General features: G+C 50.9%; 2 protein-coding genes and 1 non-coding gene across 3 annotated transcripts in view; 2 read left to right on the forward strand and 1 right to left on the reverse strand.

Moving 5' to 3' along the window:
* The first annotated feature begins 54 nt into the window (after positions 1-54).
* On the forward strand, positions 55-4039 carry B3GNT9 (UDP-GlcNAc:betaGal beta-1,3-N-acetylglucosaminyltransferase 9). The gene is made up of 2 exons (XM_024733508.1): positions 55-1208; positions 1546-4039. Exon 2 carries the CDS (start codon positions 1572-1574, stop codon positions 2778-2780), a length of 1209 nt encoding a protein of 402 aa, XP_024589276.1. The 5' UTR covers positions 55-1208; positions 1546-1571; the 3' UTR covers positions 2781-4039.
* The window catches only part of PHAF1 (phagophore assembly factor 1), a 29177-nt gene continuing 14134 nt past the window's right edge, over positions 3101-18143 (reverse strand). Inside the window, exons 5-17 of the mRNA XM_024733497.1 lie at positions 16860-16903; positions 14957-15036; positions 14628-14722; positions 13695-13792; positions 13492-13604; positions 10191-10324; positions 9718-9801; positions 7521-7603; positions 7069-7112; positions 6650-6693; positions 6439-6497; positions 5742-5814; positions 3101-5099 (exon numbers count right to left, since the gene is read on the reverse strand). Of these exons, the coding sequence (XP_024589265.1) occupies positions 5013-5099; positions 5742-5814; positions 6439-6497; positions 6650-6693; positions 7069-7112; positions 7521-7603; positions 9718-9801; positions 10191-10324; positions 13492-13604; positions 13695-13792; positions 14628-14722; positions 14957-15036; positions 16860-16903 (1038 nt within the window). The 3' untranslated portion in view covers positions 3101-5012. The remainder of the gene's footprint in view (positions 5100-5741; positions 5815-6438; positions 6498-6649; positions 6694-7068; positions 7113-7520; positions 7604-9717; positions 9802-10190; positions 10325-13491; positions 13605-13694; positions 13793-14627; positions 14723-14956; positions 15037-16859; positions 16904-18143) is intronic.
* Positions 7934-8040, forward strand: LOC112392457 (U6 spliceosomal RNA). The gene has a single exon (XR_003001694.1). It is a non-coding gene; the product is annotated as a U6 spliceosomal RNA (small nuclear RNA).

Consider the following 18143-nt stretch of genomic DNA (forward strand, 5'->3'; position numbering starts at 1 on the left):
TGGGGCGGGGTGGGGTGGGTGTTGTCTACTCCAGGCCCCACTGCATGGCTGGGACCTGGAGGCTCTGAGTTCCAAGAAGAGAGAGGTGGCAGCCAGAGCTGGGCAAGGCCTGGGCCCCAATCTCCAGAGCGCCTCTCTGCCCGCCTGTGTCCACATCAAAACCTTTGCTCACTGGTCTACTTCAGGAGTCCCCCAAGCTAAACCAATCCCTGCCAGCCCTACCTGGCCTGCAGTGGGCCCAGGCTTGATTATTTCTTCCTGCAGGAGGTGATGATGGCCTGGGGCACTAGGGACTAAAGAACTCAGAACTGCTTCTGGAGAGACAGACTGAAGTGCTCACCTGTGAAGTTAAAGCAGACAGGTTTGGCCCCCCTCTCCTGCATCCAAGTGGATGGATAGGGAGAGGGGCAAGGGAGGACAGAGGAAAGAGTCTTGGACTGAATTCCAGAAGATCTGGGACAGTGCTCTTACCTTCTGCCTGTACGATCCTGGGCAAGTCACTTAACTCCCTGAGGGGCAGCGTCCCCCATCTGGGCATGATCAATGACAGCTGCTGCCAGGGTTGTGAGAATTGCGCACGCAGTTTTGTTGGTCCTTGTGTGCGTGGTGTGTCTGCTGGCGGGCATGGCAGAGCCAGGAGAGAGGAGGCAGCCATGTATCCGGGGCACTTTTTGGACCCTGTCTTGCGGAACCAGGGCTCCTGGAAAGCTGAGGAGAGGCACTTCCAAGGATGGCCTGGGAGGGGTCGATGCCAAGCCCTCCTGCGCTGGGGCTCCTGCCCAGCCCAGGCCCTTTCTGCTCCGGAGAGGCAGGGGTGGGGAAACTAACCAGAAAGGTTAGTGCTTCTTCCCGACCCCCGGAAAAGCAGAATTGGGAAGTTTGAGCCTGCACGGAGACCAGAACTCACCTCTTTGAGCTTCCCTGAGAGAGCTGACCGTAAGGATCCCTCTCAGAGATTAGTCTCCACTAGGAGACAGCGCTCCGGCAGCGCCAGGGCGGAGCTGACTGAGCTCCAGATGTCCGGGCGCACACAGCTGTAGGGTCACGTGGCAGCGGCCCCGGCCCCCCTTCCTGCCAACGTTGCATTTGGCCCAGGCCCCGTCCATGGCCGCCCTTGGGACCCCGCGCTGAGCCCCGGAGGCCCCGGCATCCGGGGCCACGCCGCTCCCAAGGGCCGAACGTGTATCAGGATCCCAAGGACCGCCGTGGTGGGTAGGGATGGGTAGAAGGGATTCAGCCTCAACGCGGGAAGAGGGTGGGGCCGAGGCTCCGCGTCTCCCTGTTCTGGCTCTGGGGCACCGTGCTAGGCCGGAGCTGAGAGGGTGGGAGTCGGCTATTAGGAGGAACTTCTTGACCCTTCAGGGTGCCCATCCCGGTGGGGGGTCAGGGCCCAAAGTAGGAGGACAACGGAGGGGGATGAACAGCCGGCAGCTGGAGACCCCAGGCGTGTGGCCTCCCGCGCCCTACCCCCGGGGAGGGCGGGGCCGGAGCCCCTGCCGGCTGCTGGCTTCCTTGTCTTGAGCCCCTGACTGAGTCTCTCCGCAGGGGCCGCGGGCGCCTGCCAGGCGGACATGAGGCGGAGGCTGCGCCTACGCGGAGAAGCGTCGCTCACGCTGCTCCTCGGCGCCGCCCTCGGCCTCCTGCTCTATGCGCAGCGCGATGGCGCGGCCCCGACGACGAACGCGCCGCGAGCTCAAGGGAGGGCGGCGCCGGGGCCCACCCCGGGGCTCCGTGTATTTCAGGCGCCGGACGCGGGCGCAGCCCCGCCGGCCTACGAAGAGGATACGCCGGAGCCGCCCACGCCCACGGGACCTTTTGACTTTGGCCGCTATCTTCGAGCCAAGGACCAGCGGCGCTTCCCTCTCCTCATTAACCAGCCGCACAAGTGCCGAGGAAATGGCGCACCCCCCGGCGGACCCGACCTGCTCATCGCCGTGAAGTCGGTGGCTGCGGACTTCGAGCGGCGCCAAGCAGTGCGCCAGACGTGGGGTGCTGAGGGTCGCGTGCAGGGGGCGCTAGTGCGCCGGGTGTTTTTGCTGGGCGTGCCCCGGGGCGCGGGCACAGACGGGGCAGACGCGGAGGGGGCGGGCACTCGAACGCACTGGAGCGCCCTGCTGCGTGCTGAGAGCCGTGCGTACGCGGACATCCTGCTCTGGGCCTTCGACGACACTTTCTTCAACCTAACGCTCAAGGAGATCCATTTTCTGGCCTGGGCCTCCGCCTACTGCCCAGACGTGCGCTTCGTCTTTAAGGGCGACGCCGACGTGTTTGTGCACGTGGGAAACCTGCTGGAGTTCCTGGCGCCAAGGGACCCGGAGCAGGACCTGCTTGCAGGTGACGTGATAGTGCAGGCGCGGCCAATCCGCGTGCGGGCCAGCAAGTACTACATCCCTGAGGCTGTGTACGGCCTGCCCGCCTACCCGGCCTACGCAGGCGGCGGCGGCTTCGTTCTCTCGGGGGCCACGCTGCGCCGCCTGGCCGGTGCCTGCGCGCAGGTTGAGCTTTTCCCCATTGACGACGTCTTTTTGGGCATGTGTCTACAGCGCCTGCGTCTCACGCCTGAGCCTCACCCTGCTTTCCGCACCTTTGGCATCCCTCGACCTTCAGCCGCTCCGCACCTCCGCACCTTCGACCCCTGCTTTTACCGCGAGCTGGTTGTAGTGCACGGGCTCTCGGCTGCTGACATATGGCTTATGTGGCACTTGCTGCACCGGCCACACGGGCCAGCCTGTGCGCGTCCATGGCCTGTCGCTGCGGGTCCCTTCCAGTGGGGCCCCTAGCCACCTGTCACAGCTCTAAGTCCCCCTCATTCAGACCCAGGAGGTAAGTGGGAGGTAGCTTGAAGGGTAGGTTTCCCAGGCGGATTAGTGCTGTGTATGTGATTCTTCCCCAGAAAGGGGCATCCAGGTGTCTTCCTCCAGAAGGTCCCAAGGAGTGAAGATTGAGGTTGGTTCCTGCTGACACACCCTATTGGGAGGTGATCTGGAACCAATCTAATGGTGGCCCTTTGAGACAGCCAGGGCTGAGATGGTGGAGAACCAGGCTCTTTGCCAAGTAGGTGAACGTGCTTGGCCCTCCTAGTAGGGAGGTGGGTGGGGGTGGGGGTGGCAGAGGCTCATGGAATCTGACCATACTTCTTAGTTTGGAACCCCTAGAGTGAGGCCAACAAATGCAGATCTTTCTTAAGGCTGGACCCCACAGGGATGGGTAGGGGCCTGGCCTCAGTCCTCATGGAACCGGCAGCCATTCTGCCACAACTCAATCTGAAAGTAGGTGTTTTGCTTCCTATTTGCCCCTTCAAACTGCATTCTTAGCCACGTCTAGGTCTTTAGATCTGCTTTCCTGGGGCCAAGCCCTCCTGAGCCCTGGGCTAGCTGGAACATTAGGGATGGAGACACACAGGGACTGAGCGCCTTGTCCTACCTAGTCTTCCTCCATATCCAGCTACCCACCTACACCCACACAACTGTGCCATTCTCCCACTGGAGCCTGTGCTACCCCCTTCAGAGGAGCCAAGGAACCTTTTTCTAAGATGACTCCTCCAGCTGTAAGTTTCCCCATATTCTTCAACCACCCCCTTTCTAAAAAAAATCAACGCCTCCACGCTCATTTTAGTATAAACATCCCAGCAACAGCACATGGGGAGCTGTCGTGGAGGGCATAGGTCTTTATTGGAGGAGGGGTATGGGCAGGGCATGAGGAAGGTTCCTCCATGCTAGGAGGATGGGAACAGTCCTGGCTGCCCCACAGTGGGATGTGTGAGGGTCTCTGGCCAGGCCACAGTCCACACGGGAAGACACCAGTCACAAAGTCATGGGAACGCCACACAAGCCTGGCTGTAGGCCCAGGCACCACACAGGCACCCAGGGCAGGTCCCCTGCACATTCATTGTTAAACTATACAGGATGAGGCTGTACATGAGTTAATTACAAAAGAGCTATACTTACAAAAATCTGTACACACATTTGAAAAACTCACAAAATTGTCATCTATGTATCACAAGTTGCTAGACCAAAATATTAAAAATGGGATAAAATTATACATTTCTCTTCTCAATTCTTTTCAAAAGGATTAATATTTTTAAAGCACATATGCTACTTTCCTTAGCAAGTCCCACGAAGAGACTGAGCAGCCCAGCCCTCCATGAGCCCCAGAGGCCTTGAGCCGTGAATGGGCCCGGCCAGGGGACACTGCCCAGAGCTGAGGCAGGGGGGCCAAGCCCACGGTGCAGAACAGAATGCTGAAACACAAAAAAAGAAGGAAGATGTCTTTGGCTAAAACTTTGGCATTAAAACAAAGAGGCAAACAGGATGGAAACATGCAGCCCTGCCAGCCAGGTTGGGGCAGAGTAGGGGAACAGGCGGCCTTGAAGGCTGGCTCCAAGAGGGGTGGGAACCAGGCCTGGGCACGTACCTTGATAGTAGAAAGTTGTGTTTCAACCAGTTCGGTGTGCCTACTGGGCCTGGCAGGGAGCACGTGCAAGAAAGAAACAGGGAAGGGCAAGTGGGCCACCTTGGCCACAGCCAGCTCATCAAGTAACTAAAGTGGATGTAGTGCAAAAGTTGCAACCAAGTACTACGGACATGCTACCTGCTTGCCTTAAGGGTCATGTGGCAATGTTGGGCCAAAGGCAGGACCCTGTCCTTGTCTGGGTGCCTGTGTCCTCAGCCAGAGAAAAAGCCCCAAGTTTTCCCAATGTGTTGGGGACAGGGGAGACAGAACCCTGTCTCCTTACATGTTAGTCGAGAGCTCCTGGGTCCAGGTATCAAGGCTCAGAGTTTGTGCTTCTCTTTGCAGTCTGTGTCCCCTGTTGGCACCAGCAGGCTGAGATCGCACAGAAGAATATTTGGGCCTCTCACCCCATGGCAGAGCACCCAGCCTGAGCCCCACCTCAAAATACCACAACAGCCCTTCCACACTGGCAAGGTGTCCAAGAAAACCCACAGGGTGGCCTGCTGAACAGGATGCGATACACAGTTCCATGGGGCAGAGGGGCATGGGTGGTGATGTTCCTAGGGGAGTTCCGCGGTTCTCAGGTGGGCACCAGGCCTGGGGGGGCCATAAAGGGTCACCGAGGCAATGTGGTTGTTCTGCATGACCTGTTATGAGAAGAGGACAGCGAATCAAGGGGGAGGAGTTGAAGGGATGTAAGCAGAGCAGGCAATCAGACCCACAAAAACCGGCAGTGGCGTCAGTTCTGTGCTGTGACTGAAGAGAAGGGACTTGAGGCAGCTCCTGTGCACAGGGGCTGGAGGTTGTGTGTGCAACCCACCTGCACACGGGGCTGGACTGACCCCTCAACACCCCCCAACTCATGCTAAGGGGGTCATCTCTGCTCCTGTGTCTGCCTGTTTCTCTGGGATATATAAACTTCACCACACCCATTTGTCCAGTCCTTCTGGAACTGCTAGAGGTCTGCTGAAGGTATGGCATCCAGATGGGCAAACAGGGGCAGCCCATTCTTCTCCCAAGCCAGTGCGGCCTCCATAGCCACTCACCCCACAGCACGTTCATTCACATGGCATTTAAAGGCCCCCAACACCCCCGGACTGAGCCCCACTTGCTCTGTGGTTACCTTTCCTATTGTACTCACATTTTCAAATATAAATGTGGGATCCCCATTTCCTCTCATCTTGTTGGATTAACCTGCCCAGCAGGGCCCTCAGGCCCTCCCCAATCTCCCTCTCAATCACTTGCCTGTCCTCGCCATGACCACCGGCCACTCAACCCCCAGGGCTTACCTCAAAGATCATCCGCTGAAGACCAAAGCAGAACGTGGAGCCAAATGGGTTGGTGTTGTTTGGGGAGGAGGACCTGAGGCCGGGGAAGCCACAGTTAGAGGGGCAGACAGAGGCCAAGGCCAGGCAGGGCATCCGGTTCCTTTTGGGATGGGGGCTATTAGCCAGTGGTCCCTCATAGCTGTGAGCGTTTCCCACACAGGCCCTTGAGGTCCTAGGCATAGCGATGGGCCTCATTCAAGCACCAAATCCTACATAGTCCAGCTGGCACAGAAAGTTAACATGCAGTTGGACTGGAGTGGTGCAAAGTCAGGAGGGAGAGGGAGCGTCAGGCAGGATGCAACCAGGTATTGGGCTGTGAACTAAAGCAGGTTGCAGCTTTGATAGGGAAAAGGGGGCCCAGGACAGCTAGTCAAAACTGCCTCCCTTTCTGAATAACTAGAGGCAAAAAGGTCCCCATACCTGGAGGTAGGTGGGAGAGGGGGGAGCTAACCCAAGGGGCAGCCTCTCTGGTGTGAGTAAACATGCAGAACAGCTGGCCTAGTCCTAACACGCAGGGTTGCAGCAGGAAGCATGTTTGTGGCAACATCAGAAGTTTGTCGTTTCTGTCATTAAGCCATACCCACTGCTAGGGCTCCCTGGGCCTTCTGGGCTGTGAGGACCCAGATGGGGTGATCAGAGGCAGCAACCTCCCGCTCACCTGTGCAGGACAACAGGTTTCTCCACAGGGTGGCCCAGGAGGTCCTGGATGTTGTCCCACTGTAAGAGGGATGCGGGTGACAGGGGATTAGCAGGGACCCGACCCTACCCGTGACAAATGGCTGGCCCAAAGGACATGGGAACCCAGACTGCTGGCAGACTCATGCCTACCTCATTTTCAGACTGCATCAGGTGGGAAAATAGGAGCTTACCTTGCTGTAGGTCGTGCATGTTTCTGTCTGACCATCTGTGTTTTCTGAAAAGACAACACAGGGTGGTTGGTATCTGGCCTGGCCCAGATTCAGTTCCACACCTGCTCAGGTAGATGTCTCAGCCCACCTGTGACCCCAGCCCTAGCCACCCTATGCACTGGGATTGAAGTTTGGAAACCAGCAATCCCATGGTCACAGGACAAGACCTTGAGGGCCTCCAGGAGACTACAGACCAAGAACACTGTGGGCCCCAGAACACAGAGCCCAACCCAGAGGAGCTGAGGCTATGGGCAGGAGCAGGTGGGCAAAGACGCCACAAACCCAACCACTGCCACCCTCCCTGCATGGATCAATCTCTTCTCATCATGAGAGATTGATTCTAAAATCCTTTCCTTACCCTGAGGACACTGACTACTCACCTCTCTTTACGGTTAGTGGGATCTTGAACTCACAGCGGTGATAACTAGAGAAAGAAGGCAGATGGGTAAAGGCTGAACCCCTTGGGAGGCCTTGACCACCCCCACATCTCAACTCTGCACCCCAGGAAAAACAGGATCAAGCACACTTGCCCAAAGTCCTGGCTCTGGGCCTGACACAGTGTTCCCTGGGAGAGGCCAGATCTGGGCACTGGAGTCAAACCAAAAAGGGCACAGCTTGGGGGCTCTGAAGACCCTATCACCTCAGATAAGAGGCCAAGCTTTCTGAATCTATTTCCCTATTTGTAAAATGGGTATAAATGGAGAGATATAAGGAAATGGGTACTATACCAGGAACAGAGCCAACACTCAGGAAATGTTTGCTTTCCATGAAATAGCAAACATCCAAAGCCACAAGCTCTCTTTCCTGGAGGGGCAGGTACAGGTATACTCACATATTAAAATTATAATGTCCAGGGTAATTGGTGTGTAGGACAAATTTCTTCACTTTGTGTGTATTCGCATCAAAGAGGATGTCCTGGGATAAAAAACAAGGATGCCCAAGTGGGGAAAGTTACTGAGGCAGGGCAGGGGGCTTTCGAGGGCATGTCCAACTTAGAGACACCCACTCCACAATGGGGATGCCCTTGGGGAACAGCTTTCTCCCAAATAACAATCAAGGGGACAGCTGAGGCTGAGTGCGAAGGGATGACGACATACACCGAACCATCTACAGGCCTCGTCATTCCAAACCTTGTACCAGTAGGCCCAAAAGGCACAAGGGACTACAGCTCCCACTGCTTGGGAACTCAAACACGGTCAGGGACATCTTTCCTGACCAAAAACACCTGATAAAAAATGTAACCGAGTGCTTGCTTCAGCAGCACGTATACTAAAGTTGGAATGATACAGAGAAGATTAGCATGGCCCCTGCACAAGGATGACATGCAAATTCGTGAAGTGTTCCATATTTTTTAAAAGATGTTAAAAAGGGCTTCCCTGGTGGTGCAGTGGTTGAGAGTCCGCCTGCCAATGCAAGGGACACGGGTTCATGACCCAGTCCGGGAAGATCCCACATGCCGCGGAGCGGCTGGGCCCGTGAGCCATGGCCGCTGAGCCTGCGCTCCGCAACGGGAGAGGCCACAACAGTGAGCGGCCCGCGTACCGCAAAAAAAAAAAAAAAGTAACCGAGCACAGATTTTGGCTTACAGGCTAACAAGAAGATTCAGGGGCCACCTGACTCTCAAGGGACTCAAGGCACCTGGCTATTCTGAATGCCATGACCTGCCAGACCCTTCTGGCTTCCACAGACCCTCTCTGTGGGAGTCAGCAACCCTTGGAACTGAAGTAAAGGCTAGCCTCTAGCCAGGACTCAGATCTGGATTTGACACTGCCTATCAAACACCTCTTCGTACCCTGCCACACCCTTCTCAGGTTCACATCCTGTCAGCTGTTCTGCCTGAGACCCCAGGGTTACCCCTGACTCCAGCCCTCCACCAATAGCCACACCATGTCCCATCAGGGCTGGTCCATTCGTTCCATCTTCCCTGACACCTATCATCACTGGCCCTTGAACTCAAAAAGAGGTTCAGCTTGGGACTTCCCTGGTGGCGCAGTGGTTAAGACTCCACGCTCCCAATTCAGGGGGCCCGGGTTTGATCCCTGGTCAGGGAACTAGATCTCACATGCATGCTGCAACTAAGGAGCCCACCTGCCACAACTAAGGAGCCGGTAAGCCCCAACTAAGAAGCACACGTGCTGCAACTAAAGGAGCTGGCGAAATGCAACTAAGGAGTCTGCCTGCTGCAGCTAAGACCCAGTGCAACCAAATAAATAAATAAAATAAACATTAAAAAAAAAAAAAAAAAAAAGAGGTTCAGCTTACAACAGTGCCATTCCCTCCTGCCACCATCCTACCCTCAAGAGTTTATGATCCCATTGCCTCTCCCCTGCTACTCCCGGCTCCTCTTTGGTCTTTTCCACACTGGCAGACCCAGTCCTCCTCCTTTCTCCCTCTCTGGAGTGTACCATTTCTTTGCTGCTTCTGGGTCCCAGGCCCTAGAAAGCTGAAAGGTTAGAAAACCCAATATCCAGGCTAGCCCTGCCCTCTGAGCTCTATCCCGCTGGTGCAGTTTTCTTTACACTATCATTTCTCTCACACACACATCTACCAGCTGGACTGTCAGCACTGATGGCCACAGCTCCATTCAGCACCGTACGTCCAGAGCACAGGGCCGCAGCAATGCCTCTGGGGAAATCCCCTAAAAATACACGAGCACACTCCCAGACTTTAAGCCTTTTTTGTCTACCTGTTTTTTGGCTCCAGAAGAGGGTCCTATGCTCTACAAAACAGCAGTTCCCAAAATATCTTAACCTGAATGACTCCTGCAGCCTCTACTTGTGGAGCATGCTTCTCTCAGAAAAGAAATGAAGACATACCAGAGAACCCAGTGTTTCTCAGCAATGGTGGTGACAGGAAAGGTCTACTTTGGGGGTACCAATGCCAATGCAAGACAACCCTGGTAAAGCCAGCAAGGGCGAGGTTTCCTGCAGCCAGGCATGGTGAAAGCTGCATGTATGCACACAGGTATGCCCAGGGGCACTGCACACTCCCACAGAAATGGAACGCTTCTCTAAGGAATCACAACTTACCACTCCGAGAGTGAAGTAGTTAAAAAAGTAGTCATTGCACTTCGATGGAACTTGCTTATGAGGAGAAGGAGAATGAATCTTCATCTGTTGGGGAAAAAATAACAATGAATTAAAATCCAACCCCTTAATACATTTAATTCTTGGATTAAATGAGTCTACAAATTGTGTTTCTTGTATAATGTTAATCTGTTGGGGAAGCAAGAGTGTGGGAGTCCCACATGCTCGTGCCGAATAACCCAGCCAGCTTTGGTTGACTATAGACTGTGCCTTCGTCTCCAAGGAAAGGCACAACAATCTGACCAACAGGGGTCGGAAAAGAGCTTTCAATTTACTTTTCCATCAGCTTTAATACAGCAGGTCCTATGGGAAAACAGCAGTTTACATTTACTCAGTATTAAGTTAAAGTTGATTAAAAAAAAAAGAGAGAGAGAGAGAGACACCACCTATTCACTTTATAAACACATTTTCCCTACCTTGTCTTCTGACTTGTAGAAGACCTTGTGTGGAGAGCCAAGCATGCTAAGAACATCTTGGCAGGAATCGCCAAAATACACTGAGCGTTCAAATACCCGCATCTTGGCATCTGCTAATAAGCCGGGTCCACAACCTGGAGAGAACAAGGTACAGGTGGTCAGGTTCCCAGTCAGCGCCTGTGACCCTGCAGCCCAGGGTCCCGGGAGCCCTAGAGAGGCCAGTGGCTGCACGCTGCATTATCAGGTTTGGCTGAGGGGAAAGACTGCATGTAAGCTGAAGTACCAAGTCACCAGGACTTGAGATGCTAGAAGAGATCACTATCTACTCAAAATAATGCGAGAGATTCACTCAATCCCACAAAAGTGATACAGAGCTCTAGAAAAGTCATTCACTGACTCAGCAAGTACTCAGTCATTGACACCATGGGCTAGGACACTTTGCTAGATGCTGAGGAAACAATGGTGAGCAGAATAGGCGCAGTCTCTGCCCACACTGGAGCTTATGGCATGAAGATTCCAATCAGACCATCACAACTGTGGTGCAATAAACAGCAGCACAGGTGCTACGGAAATATATAAATGGGTGCTATTATCGCTTGTCACTTTCCAGGTCCTGACAAGATACAAGGATTTACGTTAAGAAGTACTTCTCGGGGGGGCTTCCCTGGTGGCGCAGTGGTTGAGAGTCTGCCTGCCGATGCAGGGGACGCAGGTTTGTGCCCCGGTCCGGGAGGATCCCACATGCCGCAGAGCGGCTGGGCCCATGAGCCGTGGCCGCTGAGCCTGCGCGTCTGGGGCCTGTGCTCTGCAACGGGAGAGGCCACAGCAGTGAGAGGCCCGCGTACCGCCCCCCCAAAAAAGAAGTACTTCTTGGGGCTTCTCTTGTGGAGCAGTGGTTAAGAATCTGCCTGCCAATGCAGGGGACATGGGTTCAAGCCCTGATCCGGGAAAATCCCACATGCCACGGAGCAACTAAGGCCGTGCGCCACAACTACTGAGCCTGTGCTCTAGAGCCCACAACCCACAACTACTGAGCCCACGTGCTGCATCTACTGAAGCCCGCGCTCTAGAGCCTGTGCTCCACAACGAGAAGCCACCGCAATGAGAAGCATGTACACTGCAACTAGAGGAAGCCCGCATGAAGCAATGAAGACCCAACACAACCAAAAATAATAAATAAAAATAAAATATATTAAAAAAAAAAAAGTACTTCTCAATGGTAACCCCCAACCTGAGACTGGACCTGAAGATCACTCTATAAAAGAGCCAAGAGCAAAGCACACACTAACTTTTAACTCCCTAATTCTACAAACACCAGACCCACTAACACTCAAAAGAGACAAACCAGGCAAGTGGGAGAAAGAAAAAAACCTGATTTGCCAGAAGTTTCTTCGTTGGGAAGAATCTTTCAACCCTGACTTTGCCTAATACATTTCAGAAATGGTTCTAGTTAAACACACACATACACAGAAGTGGTTGTGGAATAGCAACAGACACACCAAGAGTAAAATTTCCCCCATTCTGTGGATGAGAAGACAAAGTGTTTTGCTCAAAATTATAAAAGGAAGCCAAGAAACCAAGGACTGCAATTCCTGGTACCATGATAACCACCACCATCACCTTACTCTACACAGGGCTTTATAGCTGACAAAGCTCTTTCTTGTATAACAATCCATTTGTTATATACGGAAGACTTCAGGGATCCAAACTCTGAAACAAAGAGGTACTGAGTTCTCCAACTAACCCAAGAGTCTTAAGTCACAGCACATATAAACTGAGTGGCAAAGTAAGAGCTGTTTCAAATCCCACTCCTGACACATACACACACACAGCTGTGTGTAAATTAACTAGGTCTTGGGAAAAACCACGGTCTACATTAACCTCTGTCTATAAATCCTGCACTTAGGCAAGCCTGGGTGACCTATGGAACCCACCAAAAGTCCTGTCAAGGTGGACTGTGTGCCCATGTCTCCAAGTACCAGATACTTGTGAATGTCCAGGTAGGGCTACAGGGGACACACCCTTTACAGGTGAGCCTCCTCTCTTGTCTCACTCTACCTGAAGCCTCCTCAGGTAAATTACCCTTAGTTCTTTTTAGGATACTATTTTAGTTTCTGATTCCCTGGAATGAGTCATCCTATAAATTATTGTGGGGATCAAGACAATTGAATGGACCTTCCATGTTAAAAGCATCACTGTAGGGGCTTCCCTGGTGGTGCAGTGGTTGAGAGTCTGCCTGCCGATGCAGGGGACACGGGTTCGTGCCCCGGTCCGGGAAGATCCCACATGCCGCGGAGCAACTAAGCCGTGCTCCACAACTACTGAGCCTGCACTCTAGAGCCGGGGAGCCACAACTACTGAAGCCCGTGCGCCTAGAGCCCGTGCTCCACAACAAGAGAAGACACTGCAATGAGAGGCCCATGCACCGCAAGAATAGACCCCGATCACCGCAACTAGAGAAAGGCTGTGTCCAGTAATGAAAACCCAACGCAGCTAAAAAAATAAATAAATTTATTAAAAAAAATTATATATATAATTAATTATTAAAAAAAAGAAAAGAAAAGAAATTTCTAACCTGGAGGCTGTGAACTAATTGTTCAGGGGAGTGAGTTCACAGTTTATATACCAGACTCTAAACGGTTGAGAACGGATGCCCCAGAAACTGATGCAAGACCCCAGCTTACAAACAAACACTGGCTAGAATGTGAACTCCATTAAGGCACAGCCCCATCATGGAGCTCAAAGTCCCCAGGCCGTCTTTATGGAGGCAAACTACACACAGGAGGATCTTGGTACCACTAAGTATAATCCAAAGGTCCGAAGGAGTTGAGATTGTCCACACAAGAAAATACAAGATAAGGCGTGAATCCTGGAGAGACCAGCTACTGAAGGCAGCAACTCTTTTTGTTCACAGTCAACAAAACTGAGCAGGGTATGGCTATACCACAATTCAACAAACTCCTCTTGCCAGTCTACTCTGAGAAATTAGCACAAAGGGTGGAAAACGAGACAACATACAACACTGAGCCCATAAGATATATCTCCAGGACGCAGGAACCACTGCAAAGCTACATAAGTACACAGAGGCTGATGTACCTGCCGAGGGAAGAAGTTTTGCTGCCATTTATTAAGATTTGCTCAAAATAAGACTGTCTTGTCCCTTCACAAATTTAAATGAAAACTTTTAACCATAAACATCAGCACCATTTGTCTTCTACCAACTATCCTAAGGACGTGGGATTTTAGACTATCACAACAAGGATATAACGGAGAATCCACCACCCCAAAGCCAGTAACTGACCTGCGGCAAGTAGGCGAAGTCGTAAACCTGAGGGTCCAGTTCCATCTCGAAGAACATCTACACTCTCAGCGTACACATTGCCCAAGAAACAGCTCAGGGGCATCGCGGGAGCCCTGGGGGAAGGCACAGTGAGCAGAGGCTTTTGCCCTCCCTCCCAGGGAGCCCATGGCCTTAGCATGAAGCTTGTGCTCCCCTACACGTACTTGGTATCCTGTAGGCTGTTTCCACTGTAGATGTACATTCGTTTCACAGTTGCTCCGTGTGGTATCTGGAGAGAAGCCAGACCATGGGCAAAATTGGGCTGCAAACACAAGACAAATATTTTAATAAAAGCACACTGTGGGCCATGCGACTCAGGCTCTGGCACTTTCCTGACACTCATATGGTCTTCAAGAACTGGCCAGGTCACGAAAGTAAGGAATTTAGAATAGGAATATCTCAGTTTCAGATAGAACTCTGCTACTGGTACTGCCTTACCCGGTACAAATTTTCTGTATCTATTTCCTCATCTATAAAAATGGGTATGGTTACCTACAGTGTAGAAAGATGGGACTGTGGTTTCCTGAGAAACTTTGAAGTTTGCTTGTTTTATTTATCAAGATTATTAAAACTCTTGATATTAAAAAAAAAACTGGCCAGGTCAAAGCACACAGTCCAACCTGTCTCCAGGTCAATAAATTCACCTAATCATGCAAGTTCATCTTTAATTTTACTTAGCTTTTCATTCCTTCATCAGGGAGAAAATGTAGAAATGCCTCCTTTAATAAAATGTAAAACTTACAAAAAGCTATCATTTCATAACACTAAGGATGCTGTTGCCTAAGGATGAATTCTCTCAAATTCCAGGCCATTAAGAAAAACTGTGGTGATTTGGAGTTTTAAAGCACACGACGTGGATTTACCTCTGCAAAGTGAGCTCGACCTCACTCTTCAGTTGAAAGCGCCCTCTTCCTGGGAATGCCAGCCTGGGCTTTGTTCTATCAGCTTCCCCCACTGTACCCCCCATTGGCCTCCGAAGACCTCAGAGATCAGGAAACCAAAGAAAGAGCACCTATCCAGCCTCCTCCAATGGTACTCTGCTGACCCGTATCACCTGGGCACCGGGCAATAAATATCAGGGAAAGAGAAAGGCTAACCTCGTACTTGGGAGCCTCAGTCCATGAATCTAGCTGAAAAGAGAAAGACAGTCCTCTGAAGTTGAGGTGGAAGAGCTGCTCAGCGGAGTTGTACACTGTGGGAGTGGGGAGAAGAAATGGCATGGTTGAATGGCATCAGAAGTTGTGAACACAAACCAGCCTGGCAGGGAGTAATGGCTGGCAACACCTTCCTTGTGTCTCATTTCTGAACTGACCTACTAGACTGAAAACAAGAGGAAAGAGCTTTCCTTCACACCCAAATACCAATCCCCAAATCCGACAGGAACATGGCTACAGATGACCAGAGGAATCAAATGGACTTGGCTTACCTCCAGGATGGGTCGCACCAAAAGACTGGTCAATCTGCTCAATGGTGGGAGCTATGGCTTGAGAATTGAAATGCACACCACTGAAAAACAGAGATACTTTTTAATACCAGGCTTTGCAAGATGGGCTCACAGATCATTAGAGATGGTGGCTGGAAGAGTTACTCTTAAAACACAGGCGAGTGAGTCTACTATTGTATCAAAATAAAAGTTTAACTATAGAACTTTTAAATAAGAGACAATAAATGAGGTCATAAATAGTCAATTCTCCTGAGGTTGATACAGAGAATTAGTCCTCTAGGACCTCCCAAGACATTTGTGGCCACCAGGCCAGTTCAGAAGGAAATCAATCTGGCCTCAGCCCCATGGCATTTGGACTTGGATAAAGAGTACTCAGAAATAGACACTGTTAATGTGTTTTCTCAGGATGCATACTAGTAGTTTGGCTTGAAAAGGAGCTTTCTTAAAAAGGGATGAATGTCTTAAAAGTGTAAAGCCAAGCGAGGCAGCTTGTTTTCCTAACAAGCAGAAGAACCAGCACTCATGGATTGGGTGAACGGGTATGTGGATGGGGAGGAATGGATCCCAAGCAAAGGAAAAATACCTGGGAGGAGGGGTGGGCTTGGGAGCAAAGAGAGGCGAATGATTTCAGATAATGAGCATGAAGATAAATCATTTACAATTTTAAGGAAAATGTTTAAGGTTAAGAATACTTTAAAAAAATTATCACTTATGGAAAACCTCTGCTTTTTAAAATATTTATTTTATTGAAGTATAGTTGATTTACAATGTTCTGTTAATTTCTGCTGTACAGCAAAGTGATTCAATTATATATACATTCTTTTTCATAGCCTTTCCATTATGGTTTATTACAGGATGCTGAAAATAGTTTCCCATGCTATACAGTAGGACCTTGTTGTCTATCCTATATATAACAGCTTGCATCTGGAACCGCTGTTTTTAACCAGGCACTGTGCTATATGCTTTACCAGTATTATCTCATGTCATCTTCCTAACCCAGCAACCTGATTATTGGTTTCATTTCTCTGATGAGAAAACAAACTCAAAGAGGTTAAGTGACTTGCCCAATTTCACAGAGCAATAAAATGAAGTCGTCATAACCCAAACCCAGGGAAGCCTGACTCTAGAACCCTCACTCTTACCCACCACTGTCTCTTAAGAGGGCAGGTCTCAAGTGCAGACCCTGAGGTACAGAAGGCCCCAACAAGACTAAAAGATAATCAGAATCTGCAGGGGTCAGTGCTATTATGCATTTGCTTTATCCACTTCTCTGCTGGCAAACACTGCTTGAGTCAGCCCAGGAACTGATCCCTTACACACCCTCGAGAAGGTAAGCCTGTTAAGGAAGCTTACTGAACGGAATATTCTAGATGCCAGCACAGCGCCTTACCATAATGGAGGTTCAAATATTTGTGCATCATACAGGCACAAACACATCCCATTTTCATTCTAAAAAGCAGATTTTGGCCCCCCAAATAGTAATCCTTTTGGCATTCTCTTTAGCATAGGCCTTGAAGTCAGATGTATCTGGTTTGTCCCACCTCTGTTGGTAATGAACACATAAAGAGGTGCCAAATGAGGCCGTGCAGGGAAGGGTAGCTATGACCCAGGGGAAAGTCACAGACCTCTGAGCTGAGGTCCTGCTTTGTTGTGGGATTAAATAAGTTGTCACATATGTGAAGTGTTTTACACACAGTGTGTTCTTAATGAGGTTTCCTTCTCTTCCTCAGGAAACTGAATAGACTTGGAGGCTGCAGGAGGAAATCATGGCACCAGGCTGTAATCCCAGAACTGCTGCAGATGGGAATCCTTTACCAACTTACTATGGGTAGTAGATAAAGCCCCTGTGTACCAAGCCTATGACACATACCAGGAGAAAACTTACCAATATTTTAACTTCACTTTAGTCAAGTCATATACTTCAATCACCTAAAAACAAAAATTTAAGAGCTGTTAGTGCTCTGCAGTTGAAAAAGATTAATTAGAAAGACATTTATAGAGTAGTGAAGAAAAAAAAATTATCACTAGTTGAAATTCTCCTGAAGCACTGCACATTACGTTTTTTTTTTTTTAATAAATTTATTTATTTTATTTTTGACTGTGTTGGGTCTTCGTTGCTGCATGCGGGCTCTTCTCTGGTTGTGGCGCACAGGCTTCTCATTGTGGTGGTTTCTCTTGTTGGGAGCATGGGCTCTAGGCACGCGGGCTTCAGTTGTTGTGGCACATGGGCTCAGGAGTTGTGGCTTGCGGGCTCTAGAGCACAGGCTCAGTAGTTGTGGTGCATGGGCTTAGTTGCATAAGCCCCACCCTCTCTGGCCAGGCCGCCCACTGTTTTTTTTAATTAAATTTATTTATTTGTTTGTTTGTTTATGGCTGTGTTGGGTCTTTGTTGTTGCACACAGGCTTTCTCTAGTTGCAGCAAGCGGGGGCTACTCTTCGTTGCGGCACATGGGCTTCTCATTGCAGTGCTTCTGTTGTTGTGGAGCATGGGGTCTAGGTGCGCGGGCTTCAGTAGTTGTGGCTCATGGGCTCTAGAGTGCAGGCTCAGTAGTTGTGGCGCACAGGCTTAGCTGCTCCGCGGCATGTGGGATCTTCTCAGAGCAGGGCTCGAACCCGTGTCCCCTGCATTGGCAGGCGGATTCTTAACCACTGCCCCACCAGGGAAGCCCCTGTTCTTATTTTTAACTCTGGAAGAAAAACCCATACCACACACACAGCATAAACTCACCCTACCCCTCTTTCTAGTGGATTGTTCAACAGATGTCCATGGACGTTCTGCATCAGGTTTTTAGATATCATCTAGTGCTGGGTCACATAAAAGATTGTACATACCATGCTACAGGACAGTAAAACCCTCCACAGAAACAAATTCATGCTGTTTGTGAAGGCTGTAACCTGTAAGGGGGATACTGAGCCCCCTTCCTTTTATTATATACTTTGTTGCATTATAAAAACCCAAATCAAGTCCCTTTCAAAAATAGCTTCAGGGCTTCCCTGGTGGCGCAGTGGTTGGGAGTCCGCCTGCCGATGCAGGGGACACGGGTTCGTGCCCCGGTCCGGGAAGATCCCACATGCCGCGGAGCAGCTGTGCCCGTGAGCCATGGCCGCTGAGCCTGCGCGTCCGGAGCCTGTGCTCCACAACGGGAGAGGCCACAACAGTGAGAGGCCC

Source organism: Neophocaena asiaeorientalis, unplaced genomic scaffold, assembly GCF_003031525.2.
Source record: "Neophocaena asiaeorientalis asiaeorientalis breed wild unplaced genomic scaffold, Neophocaena_asiaeorientalis_V1.1 scaffold90, whole genome shotgun sequence".
In the NCBI taxonomy this organism is placed as follows: Eukaryota; Metazoa; Chordata; class Mammalia; order Artiodactyla; family Phocoenidae; genus Neophocaena; species Neophocaena asiaeorientalis.

Excerpts from the sequence above, each read along its gene's own strand:
- B3GNT9 (XM_024733508.1), top strand. The coding sequence starts at position 1,572 with ATGAGGCGGAGGCTGCGCCTACGCGGAGAAGCGTCGCTCACGCTGCTC.